General features: G+C 46.1%; 1 protein-coding gene across 1 annotated transcript; it reads right to left on the bottom strand.

Annotated features, from left to right (window-relative positions):
* Positions 1-321: 321 nt before the first annotated feature.
* CUNH11orf91 (chromosome unknown C11orf91 homolog) lies at positions 322-2521 on the bottom strand. Its single transcript, XM_005064841.4, has 2 exons — positions 1940-2521; positions 322-772 (listed from the first exon to the last, which is right to left on the bottom strand). The coding sequence occupies exons 1-2, from the start codon at positions 2436-2438 to the stop codon at positions 687-689; spliced, it is 585 nt and encodes a 194-aa protein (XP_005064898.1). The 5' UTR covers positions 2439-2521; the 3' UTR covers positions 322-686.
* Between the last annotated feature and the right edge of the window lie 10130 nt (positions 2522-12651).

Raw genomic sequence — 12651 nt, 5'->3', positions numbered from 1 at the left:
TGGCTATCCTTACTGTGCTCTCCTTTTCCTTGTTTGGCATGTTGTCTTCTGTGACGCCATCTTGTAGTTCACTCATTTATATTCCCACTTTATCTTTTCCCCATTCCCAACTCCAAGAGCTTTGGTGGGGGTCTAAGCATATAATAAGCACTTGATAAATCCTTCTTGAATGTTGTGTGTGAATTTCTTAGAAGGATCATGTCTTTGCTAAGATTACCAGAGTTTTGTGGTTCAAAAAATATTCTTTTGAAAAACAAATGTTGGGATGAAGGGCAACTAAAATTCTAATTTTAGTTCTAGTCCTCAAAGGATCTTTCTGGCTGAGAGGCAACATCAGGCCAGTATTTATTGTCCATGCTCTGAGTCTCTCCCACACATGGGCCAGTCTGGTGGGCCTGGCAGTAGCAGTCTTGGGTCCCCTCCTTGAGCCACAGGAGACTCTGAAGAGGGGGCCAGATAGCAACTCTACATCCCAAGAGGGAGGTCCCCCAGCATCAGCAGAGAGAAGAGAGGCCATGAGATTTACCATGCAAGTGGGCACTGTATGTGAGGATGTGCTGGGAGCAACAATAACAGGAGTAAATACAGAACAGAAAATAACCATCTTTGAAATGACAACAAACAGGACACATTATCTAAGCACTAACACCTAAGGAGGTGGCTGCCCAGCCCTGGAGGGCAGCTCCTCAGGAGACGGAGGCCGACTTTCCAGGTTGCCTGGTCGTCTTCAGTCCTTGTAATTTTTCATCTTTCAGCGCCTTCAGGAATTTATCTGCAGGAGAGCAAAACAGACTCAACTGTGGCTGGGAAGGGTTTGGTTTTTTTTTTTCAGGGTCTTCCTATGTAGCTCCAGGCTGTTCTGGAACTCTTGATCCCTCTGCCTCAGCCTCCTAAGTACTGGGACTCCAGGTGTGCACCACCTCTGTCTGCTCTGAGGAGGGATCTTCTAACTTCCAGAGCAAGCTTCTGAGAAGTCACTGTGCACTATCCTAAGCTCAAACATACCTAACTCATGTAACTGAAAAGGTCAGTACTAGGGACTTTGTCTCCCATGGCTACAAAAAAGTGTATTCTACAGGGTAACAGTAAGTTGGAGACCGTTCCCATGGCCATGCATAACTAAGTGCATGGGTCTGTCTTGTTTTTTGCACACTTCACCTTCCTGTGTGGCAGAGGGGAGCCCTTTCACCTGTGTAGAGAACAGGTGAAATGGTCTTTCCAGTGCCATCTGCCCTCTTCTAGTAGTCAAATTCAAGCCTTAGGACAGATGATGAAAAAGGGCAGTCTACAGCTACTAATTCCTTCTGGAAATGCAGCTGGATTTAACTGCCTTGCTGTCCAACAGAGAGGAATCCGTTCATGTACCAGAGGACCCCTGCTTACACCAATGCACTTGGTCTGCTCTGGTGTAGATCCCTAAGCCCTCAGATCTAAGATCAGAGTCAGAGTTCAAGATCCCGTCGGAGGGCTATAGGGCATGGGGCCCGTGGAAGGGCAGAGGCCAGGGCTCCTCAGTGAATGACTGAGGGCCTTCAAAGTTTGGGCAATTCCTACCATCTCCTAAGACTGAAGAGTGAAGGTTAAAATTTCTGGAGCTAGGCAATCTGTGGTGGGTGGAGCTCCAGACTACACAAGTGTAGGAAGTTGAAGTGAAGGAAAGGGATGCTTCAGGTGTCAAGACCCAGAGTCTACACTGCCTCCTCTAGGGCGAGCCCCTGAGGGGTGGAGTTCAAAATTAAAGGACTTGATTAGCTCGGACTTGTGTGCTGAGGCAGGGGTCGGTTGAAATTCAGCACGTGGGGGCCTGGACCTCTGGAGGGCAGACTTTAGAAGTGGGACTCTTAGGGCTGGGGACAGTCTGGGGTCACATTCTGGTGCCTTAAGTACTCTAGTGGGCAATAAGAATGGCTAGGGCTGGGCTGGGTTGGCGGTCACGCACAGCGCTGGGAGTCGAAGCCGTCTCCAGTGATGGTGAGCAGCTCCAGCTCCTTAATCCGGATCTCTAGCTCGCACAGCTCCTCAGGGTGGGAGGCGGAGGCGAGCCAGGGGGTCGTGGAGCCGGGGACCAGGGCTGAAGTTGCCATCTCGGGTCCCGGCGGCGGCGAGTAGAAAAAGCGCAGAGGCTCGTAGGGGATAGGGGCCAGGCCGGACGGCCAAGGCGGAGGGCACGGGCGCTCGCTGGGGGGACCCAAGCCAGGCGGCGGCGGCGGCACCGTGACTGGGGGTGCCAGGGGCAGGGGTCGGACTCCCGCTATCCCCGCCACCCCTGCCGCCGGCGCCCCGCCCGCCTTCAGCGGCACAAAGAGCTTCTTCCAGATGTTAAAGTCGCTCAGCGGAGACGACGAGATGCCCCGGTCGTAGAGAGACGGGAAGTAGAGGGGTGGGGCCGGCCGCTGGCTCATCTTGGGGTTCTGGCTGCCGCGCCGCCCCTTCGGCATCTTTTGAATGGGAGGCTGCGTGAGAGGAACCCCGCGCCGGGAGACGCGCGCCAAAGCCCCGTGTCTTGTGGAATTCGGAGATTCCACAGGCCCCGCCCCGACGGAGCGCGGCCCCACCCTTCGCTCTCGCCCCGCCCCGAGAAGGCGGGGCTCTAGAGAGCAGAGGCCCCGCCCCGCGAGCCGCCTGGGCAGAAAGCCAGGTCCATTTTTGATCTTTGTTGGTCCCAGCTGCGGCTCTTCGCTGCACACTTTCGTCTCCGCCCTAGGCTCCTCCCAGCGCCCTTCAATTCGATTTCTGCTGCTTTTGCGTACTAATACTACACACGGAGTTGGCCAAGATTGCCAGAGAAGTTCAGCCTTCCACTCCTTTTATCGGAGAACAGAAAACATTTTCCAACAACCAGGTCCTAGCACACTTGACTAAAGGAAACTGAGGAAATGGATGGCTGACTTCATTTTCTACGGAGGGAAAAGAGGAATTTTTTCTGATAAATTTAGAGACGCTGTGGAAGATTCTGGAAAGGGGGAAGCAGCCTGGATTTTAATGACTCTGAAGCAAACTTTTTTTTTCTAAATGAGATGCCGTTTAATTCTCTTCTAGTTATCAGGAGCTGACAGGCAGTTTAACACCAAAAGGAAATCCCTCATGGAGCCACCCAAACACCACATCCATTCCTGAGAGCTAGATGCTCTGCCCAGCTCACTTCTATGAAATAGTTACTAATTAACTAAGGGGAGGTCAATTTCCTTAAGGACGTTCTTGTAATGATCACCAGCATGAATAAAGAGGGGTGGGTGGGGGCCAGGCAAGCTCCATCAGTCTCAGCTCCATAAGAGAAAGTTGTGTAAAAAAAAAAAAAAAAAGAGAGAGAAAGTTGTGTGTGTAAATACATATGCTAAATAGATGGGGTGGAACAGCAAAGGATAAGTCTTGAGTTTGGGTAAACTGGTAGCCTTGGGCAAGACGTTTGATTGTGGAGACGCTGTTTGCTTTTGTTTTTTGTTGTTGTTGTTGTTGTTGTTGTTGTTTTTGAGATAAGGTAGTCCAAGACAGCCTGGCGGTGGTGGCACAAGCCTTTAATCCCAGCATGCAGGAGGCACAGTCAGGAGGTTCTCTGTGAGTTCGAGGCCAGCCTGGTCTACAGAGCTAGTTCCAGGACAGGCTCCAAAACTATAAGAGAAACCCTGTCTCAATCCCCCCCCAAAAGGTAGTCCAAGCTGGCCTAGAACTTTCTATGTGAACCAGGTTGGCCATAAACGTACAGCAATCCTCCAGTCTCTCTGCCTGGTGGTATTAGAGACAAGCATCACCACACCTAGCATGTTGCTAGACTTGTAAATCAGTTTTCTTTCTTTCCTTTTTGTTTTGTATGTGTGCATGAATTTAAGTGTTGCTTGTCCATATAGGTCAGAAGAGGGTGTAGGTACCGGGAACTGTCCCAGGGGCTTCTGCAAGATCAATAAGTAAGCGCCCTTAGTGAACGAGCCATCTCATCAGAGCTGTTAAGTCAGGTGTCTATAAAACAGAAATAAGAGACTGCCTTTGAGATGGGTCCCTCCTCTGCCTCCTCCATCAAAGAGCATTTTATTACTTATTACAAAGTCTATTTTATTACTTAGACAAGATGAGCCTAAGCTAAGCAATGAAAATAAATATATGGTAGGTATACCTAAGGGCACAGAAATTGGCCGAATAGCTCTCCCATTAGTGAAATATCTATTTATATACTCCAGCTGCATCACATCCAGTTGCTTGCAGATGGTCACTGGGGAATGTGGACACTTTCTGGCTTCTGACTCACAGAGGGTAACTTTCCCTGTTACTCCCCAAGCAGCTGCTTGACTAATTGTTTCCTCTTCCTAACTCCAATAAGTTGTCAAGTTCCCCTCTGTGTTTTATTTTTAACACTTTCATCTGTGACATCAAGAACCTGTTCTAAAAGGGGACCCTATGTCCTACTATGGCAAGGCCAAGTCTGCCTTCATGTCCTCTGGTCTCTAAGTTCCTCTTCCTGGCAGCAGGCTGACTCTTATTGGAGGTTGTTTGTGCCATAATCAAAAGGCCATGCTATTCTAAGGAACACAAAACAGCCCTTTATATACTAATCTGAATTAACCATTGTGCTGATGTGGACTTGATGGTTTGGGTATTCCCAACTCCTTCATAATTCCCACTATTTCAAAATGTTCTAAAAAAATACAGTTCAGCCTTTATGCTTGTTTTCCTAGTTACATGTATTCCCATTTACTTGCAGATTAGCAAAAATAAAAATTAATAAAACTGTTAATGAAAGTTATCTGTTTAACAAGTTAAAGAAACTGAGGTCTGAGAGCTAGCTCAGTGAACAGGGTGTAAAGAAGCCTGGCAGATCAGACATTCGAGCAAACCTCACCAACTAGAACCAATTAGCTGTGCTAATCCTGGTCCTGTTTACTCCAGCAAGGCTCCACCTCCCAAAGTTTCCAGAACCTCCTAAAATAGCACCACCAGCTAAAGATCAAGCATCCTACAGCCAAGCCTGTGGGGGGATGTTTCACACTGAAACCTTAACAACCTTGGAAGCTTGAGAATTTCATTTGGAAGGTGCAAAGCCCAGGGCAACCTATGGGACTCAGGGACAGATAGAGCAGGATCAGCTGTGTGGATAGAGCAGGGTCAGCTGTGTGGCTGTCAGTGCAGCCACTAGAAAGGAGAAGCTGCTGCTTGGTATCCCAGTGACTGTGCCTATCACAATCCTTTTCCTTTGCTTCCTACACCCACAGAGGCTGCAGAAAGTAAATAATAGTTTTCTCCATTCCTCCTTGCAGCTCACATGGCTACAGGATGCAGATCCAGACCGAATATATAAGCAAGAAGACAGTTGGGAGTTTTGTAAGACAGATTTAATTTCCTGGTAAGGAAAACTGAAACACAGTTCTCTCATCACTTCTTTCTGCCTTAAACTTGATGCAATGCAGGAAGCTCTAGTGACTTTGTGTTTGTGAGGAAAAGACCAAGAATACCACCAGTACAGCAGCTCAGACAGTGTTGACCAACTTAACTGAAGCTAGTAACTGCTTATCTCTGGATTGTGGATGCAACAACAAAACAGTCAGATTGTATTTGATTACACTATCTGAAGTCAGGTTGTCTGTTGCTTGCAGCTGAATACCCGAGAGAGTCACAACTTCAAGAAAGACAAATTTATTTTGTTTTATTAGTCCTTACATGGGTGAAGCTCCAGAAGAAAACATGCCCATTCTTTATGCTTTGGTCATGGGAACTTTTGTTAATAGTTTATCAAGACTTAAAGGATGGATGTAATTTCCCAAAAGCTAATCAAAGTTCCTGTTACTAGAAGTGAGGAACAGAGACCATGTGACAATAAGCCAAATCCCCCATTGCTGTAGGTCCCATCATTATAACTGACAACACCCACACTCTTGTTCTGTTCACTGCTTCCACAGGTCAGGATTTCACTCTCATCTGTTAACATTCCTCACCAGTAACTGTCTTGGGCAAGTAGTTTTGGTTGCAACAGATAGAAACTTGATCAAGTAAAAAACTCAGAACAGAGGAGAGGGAATAAGAGGTGGAGTTACTGAATTCCAAGGCAGAGCTGCTTAAATATACCTCAGCCAGGGAAATGGGTGCCATCTGATCTATCTGTAAGCTGTAAACACTTGATAGGTTTGGATCTAGGCAATGCTATTCATATTGAAAACTGAGAATTATGTGAGCAAGTATACTGATCATACTTAGAGTAATGCATCACAAAAGAAACTTTGAAGTTGCAGCCAGGACATATGGCACAGGCCTGAAAGTCAAGCTTACTCCAGAGGCCAACACAGGAATAGCAAAGGTTCAAGATCTGCCTGGGCAATTTGACAAAAACCTATCTCAAAATCAAAAGGGTTGGAGTTGTAGCTGATTGTAGAGCATTCGGAAGCATGCACGAGGCCCTGAGTTCAATCCCTCATACTATTAAAATGGAGAAGCTCTCATGTAACCACTGTTGATATAATCTTATTATACACTGTGTGCAGATGTGTCTCTATTTAACATCACCTGCCTAAGGCACCTTCTGATTGGTTTGATGATGAGCTGAACGGCCAATAGCTAGGCAGGAGAGAATAGGTGGGACTTCCAGACAGAGATTCTGGGAAAGAATCTGAGGCAGGAGATTCTCCAGCCAGACACAGATAAAATCAGACCTACAGTATTGAGGATAGGTAATGAGTCATGTGACAGAAAATAGACTAATATAAATGGTTAATTTAAGTTTTAAGAGCTAGCTGGAGCAAGCCTAAGCTAAGGCCAACCTTTTATAATAAAAAGTCTCAGTGTCACTATTTGGGAGCTGGTATTCCAAAGAAATTGATGCACTCCTTGTTTTGTTTTGTTTTGATTTTTTGAGACAGGGTTTCTCTGTGTATCTCTGTAGACCAGGCTGGCCTCGGACTCACAGAGATCCACCTGCCTCTGCCTCCCAGATGCTGGGATTAAAGGCCTGTGCCACCACTGCCCTGCTTGATGCACTCCTTGTTGAAAGGCCATTATGTGCCAGGTCTTATTGGGTTCATAGTTGTAGAGTTTATGAATTACAACACAAAACTCCAGGTCTGGCCCAACATAAGTCACTACCGTCAAACACATCCACACCTACATTTCCAGACAGTCCGATTGGCAGGGATTTACTGAGCCAAGAATAACAAGGCTGAGAACAACAATGCCTCCACCCACCCCGAAGGAAGCTAATCACAGACAGTAAATGACCACTCCATAGACTAACAAGCTTGAGCTGGTTCAAAGGGATCATCCCAGGCAGGGCATAAGCTGTCCTTCTCTTTGCCAGAGGCTCTGCATAGTAGCTGGGTGTTGCACCTTCCCCCATGGGGGTCTGTTGACTGCTTGTTACTAGGAGTTTTTGGCAAAACATTTCTCATCCCCTCCTCCCAGTTAGGCCTGCATGCAAGTTCCTGTTTATTGTCTAAAGACTAATTCCTGTTTTTGGCCCACCCTTTGCTGGAGGGCCCTGGGAAGGTAGGCTTCTGATCTTGGTGTTTTTCCACCACACCTGCCTTTGGTATATAAGGCTCCGCTCTTGTAATAATAAATGCCATCCTCCTTGCAAGAATGAGCCGCTGTCTTTGTCTTTATTTTCATCCTTAGTCCTTAGCCTCTGATCATTGTGAAGTATGGTAGCACTGTAGCTGTGAAACCAGCAGCTCACTACAGCTGGGAAGGAAATAAATATTGTTTCCAATGGATCATTGTAGGCACTTGTCTAGAAAGTAGGGCTCTCAGTATGGTCATTCTTCTTACTCCCACGAAGAGTGAGTACATGAACAGGGGCCTTAGTTAAGATAAATACATTACTCATCCAAGACTTTCATTTCAATAATGTAAGAAATTTGAAAAGGAGACCACTGGTCAGTGGGAAAAGTATGGTGCAATTTGCTGCAAGCCGGAGGCCTCTGTGTCCCTAACAAGCTAGTTCTCTGGTATGCTAGGCAGCTTTTGTGGCTGTAATGAAATGCCTGAGAGAGATGACTTATAAAGTAGAAAGTTTACTGTGGTGTCAGTGTCAGAGGCTCCACTGCTTTTCAGTCTATGACAGAACAAGCCATCAGGGCACTGAGCATATGACAGAGCAAAGCAGTTTACCTCATGGAATCCAGGAGGCACAGCGAGGAAGGCAATGAGGATCCAGTATCCTCTTCAGGCGCACGGCCCGCAGCAGCCTCATTTCTTTTTGCTAAATTCCACGTTCTTAAGATTCTGTCACTTCCCAATCCATAGCACCATCAGCTGGGGGCTAAAATATTCACAAATGTGGTTTTGGGTAGTAGTCTAAACCACAGTGCCCCAATTTAATGTCTACTATAACCGGCATGTTGCTTATCAGACACTTCACAAAAGCATTCCCCTTCAGATCCTAGGTATATGCAGAAAGCCCAAGCTAGGTTGTTTTGTTTTTCCTTTAACCCAACAAACAGGACTAGTTGATGAGGTGCTTGCTTATTGTACATGAAGCTCTTGGTTCCACCTCTAGCACCTCATAAGCTTGATAGGGTGGATCACACTTTAGTCTTGGCATTTGAAAATAGAAGCAGGGAGATCACAAGTTCAAGGTTATCCTCAGCTATATAGTGAGACCAAGGATAGTCTGGGATACACTGTCTTCCAAGTACTAGCCCATGTAGTTAATTGCTGCTATATTAAAGCATCTAGAGTGGGCATTTACAAACAGAAAGTGATATAATGGTGTTTGGAAGTGATGTTTCTAGAAAGTCTGTAAGGCTCACACTGTTGGGAAATTTAATGACAAAACAGGCACTTACGTTTTCTTTTGCTGGGCAGTGATGACACATACCTTTAATCCCAGCACTCAGGAGGCAGAGGTAGGCAGATCTCTGTGAGTTCGAGGCTAGCCTGGTCTACAGAGCAAGCTCCGGGACAGCCAGGGCTACACAAAAAAAACCCTGTCTCGAAAAAAAAGTTTTCTTTTGTAAACAAAGGCAAGAATTGATTTCTTCAGCTTCTGTGGTAATTTGAATATATTGGCTCCCGTAAACTCATAGGGAATGGCACTATTAGGAGGTGTGGCCTTGTTAGAGTAGGTGGTCTTGTTGGAGGCAGTGTGTCACTATGGGCTATGAGGTCTCATATATGCTCAAAATACTGCCCAATGTCACATTTCACTTCCTGTCCCCTTCTGATTAAGATGAAGCCAGCACCATGTCTGCCTGCACACAGCCATGCTCCCTGCCATGATGGTAATGGAGTGGTCTGAACCTTTGAACTGTAAGCTGCCACCTCAGTCAACTGCTTTGTTTCTAAGAGTTGCTATGGTCATGATGTCTCTTCACAGCAATAGAAACCCTAAGACAGGGTCCTTGTCGCACCTGCTGTCAGGATAGATGACACAGAGACCGGTCGGTTGCTTTAAGAAAAACTTTATGTTTCCCAAGTCAGCTTAGGAGGAGACTCCAAGTCCGCTTAGGAGAGAGAAGCCTCTCCAAGAAAAAAAACGCTTCCCCTTTTTAAGGACTTTTGCCATCCATCTACATACAATTCTTTCCAGACTTCTCACCCTCCTGGCTGGTGGTTTCATCTCCGGCCCCACGGGAAGACACAGCAGGGGAACAGGAAGAGGCATCTAGCCGTAGGGGGTGTCAAAGTCATGGTTTTTCAGTGAGTGAGCCCTTATCTGAGCCCTATCAAGAGCTTTATAGCACTGAATTGTTTTCAGTAAACATTATCTCACAGCTGCTTGCTCCTAGGCCAAAGGGGATGTGGGTTTCTGCTCAAGGTCTGGTGTCCCTACAGGTCCTAGCCCAGGTTTCTTTCCAAGTCATCCTTAAGTACATCAAAGATTGTGCACACAAGGAGGGAGGGTGATTGCAGAGCCAATGCAAATATGTCACCTTACTGCCTTTGGTGGCCTTGAGCAACTCAGATATTTCTCCAAATGCAGTTCCAACCACTCTATTTTATTATTTTATGTGTATAGGCGCTGGCACCTGTGGAGAGAGGAGAGTACATCAGATCCCCTAGAATTGGAGTTACAGTTGTGAGCTGCCATGTGGTTGCTGGGAATCAAATCTGGGTTCTCTGGAAGAGCATCCAGTGCTCTTAACCACTGGTTGGAGAGATGGCTCAGCAGTTAGTCCCTGTAGTTCCAAATCTTATGCCAGGTGAGATTGTGATGCTGATGAAGACAGACTTGAGGCCAGAGCTGGCAAGTCCTGCACCTGAAGTTGCCCTCATCACAATATCAGGTGAGTACCACCTTTAAACAACATCACCTTCTCAGCACAAGTAGCTCTTAGTGAGAGAGCGCTGTAGCATCAGTTCAGATCGGTTTGCAAGCCACAGAAACCAGGATGTGCTAAAAGGCTTTGAAGACAAAAGACTTACCTTAAGCAACACAAACCACCTGATCTACTAAGAATGAAGATGTATACATCTATACATCTAGTCTATTCTCTCAGGAAGTCTCAAATCCAAACCATATAGAACAGAATCAGACAGTCTTTTATTATGTTAGGATGCACACACCATGTTACATCACAGGGCTGACTACCAGGATACAGGAGGCATTTCCCCACACCTTAGCCTTAGTACTTCCAAGATTAAGTTAGATACTGGTCAACATCCTCTAGGACACATATGAATTCTATTTACAAGCCCACTCAGTATACCTTTGAACCCACAGTTCACCTTCTAAAGACTGCCCGGTGGGATTATTTATGCCCAGCCCTGAACCGTATGACAGTTTCTGTGAAAGCCAATGATGACCTGCTCTCTACTTATGTGGCCTGAGCAGTACCACCTGTGGGTCCAGGCACCAACCCACAAACACAGCTGTGTGCAGAAAGAAACAGTAGCCCTCCTCCTCCTCCAGCAGGACCCAGATTCTGTCTTCAAAAACCTGCCTTTTGGGAACCAGTGAGATGGCTTAGCAGGTAAAGGAGCTTGGCTCCCAGATCTCACAATAGGTGAGAAGTGACTCTACCAAGTTCTCCTGTGACCCCTCACCTCCACATGTGCGCCACACACACACACACACACACACACACACTCACTCACTCACTCACTCACTTGCACACACACAGAATGATGGGGGTGGGAGGGGGAAAGAAACACAAATGTAACTTTTTAAAAATGTTTTTAATTGAGACAGAGTTTCTCTATGTAGCAGCCCTGGCTGTCCTGGAACTCACTATGTAGACCAGGCTGGCCTCAAACTCAAGAGATCTGCCTGCTGCTGGCTCCTGATTGCTGGGATTAAAGGCGTGTGCTACTACCTTGTGTGGCAGAAAGTAACTTTTAAAAATAAAACAAAGTAGAACAAAACTGCCTTTTCCCTTTCCCCCAATGAACTCTTTCCATTAAGTTGAGATACACAGCCCAAGATACTGGTCAGACAGTCTTACACTGGAATCTGGATCTTGAGACAGACTGAGACAGACATCTGGAACAGCAGAGGACACTGCTAACCAAGGCAGCAGGAGGTGAAGGTGCCCAATGGTGTCTTCTTTCTGTTGCTCCCCTTGAGCACATGAATGACTGTCTGCCTCCTTTCTGCTGCACTCACCATGTGCATCCATTGGCTGGGAGTTTTCATTATTGCATAGCTGTCTAAAATAATACACATGATTTGTCTAGCATTTTATATAAAGTTTTCTTTTTTGAATTTAACATCCTTTTAAAAAAAGTTTTTCAAGTTAATAAAGTTACTAAAGGAATTCCTTCTTCTGCTCTTCTGCAAAGGTCAGGCTAGGGCACTGAATACAGCCAAGATCCCAAATCAGATGTGGCCTAGAAACAAGACTTCTCCTTTCTTTCGTTTTCTTTTTTTTTTTTTTTTTTTGGTTTTTTGAGACAGGGTTTCTCTGTATTGCTTTGGAGCCTGTCCTGGAACTCACTCTGTAGACCAGGCTGGCCTCAAACTCATAGAGATCTGCCTGCCTCTGCCCACCCCCCACTCTCCCCCTCCAGTGTGTGCCACCAACGCAACACCTGGCGACTTCTCCTTTCTCAGGAAGGAGGCTTCCAGGGTCGGGTGGTTTCTGACTGTGCTAACAGCCATGGTGAATGTGTTGAGCGTGAACTGTACTGAATCACCGAGAAGCCAGCAAGCTGGAGAGAGGCAGGGAGGACGTACTTGCCGGCCAGCTGCTGCTATTCCTGAACACATTTGGACATCTCAAATGACAGCCCACGGTCTGTCCCACCGCATACATCCTGTTAGGTGACATTTAAAATAAACACACTTGCGCCGGGCGTTGGTGGCGCACGCCTTTAATCCCAGCACTCGGGAGGCAGAGGCAGGCGGATCTCTGTAAGTTCGAGGCCAGCCTGGTCTACAGAGCTAGTTCCAGGACAACCTCCAAAACAATACAGAGAAACCCTGTCTCAAAAAACCAAAAAAATAAAATAAAATAAAAAAAATAAACACACTTGCATGCCTCTGTCATATAGCAAGGCTGTTTATTATTTCATCATGTGGATCAAAGTCAGGATAATCTGCTTTTCCAAGAAAAAAAATGAGAGGGAATAACTTTGATAGAGCATTATTATAGGCAACTACATCTCTCTAATGAAAGTTAGGAAATCCTATGTAAAATTTAGAGATTTGGGAAAACTCAAATTGTAGTCACTGGTACTTCTATAAAAAGAACAGACAGACTTTTTGTGTTTTCTTTTATTTTGACTTTTCTTTCT

Source organism: Mesocricetus auratus, unplaced genomic scaffold, assembly GCF_017639785.1.
Source record: "Mesocricetus auratus isolate SY011 unplaced genomic scaffold, BCM_Maur_2.0 Super-Scaffold_100004, whole genome shotgun sequence".
Lineage (NCBI taxonomy): Eukaryota > Metazoa > Chordata > Mammalia > Rodentia > Cricetidae > Mesocricetus > Mesocricetus auratus.
The sequence above is the reverse complement of the archived record's forward strand: the minus strand, read 5'-3'. Positions and strand labels throughout refer to the sequence as shown.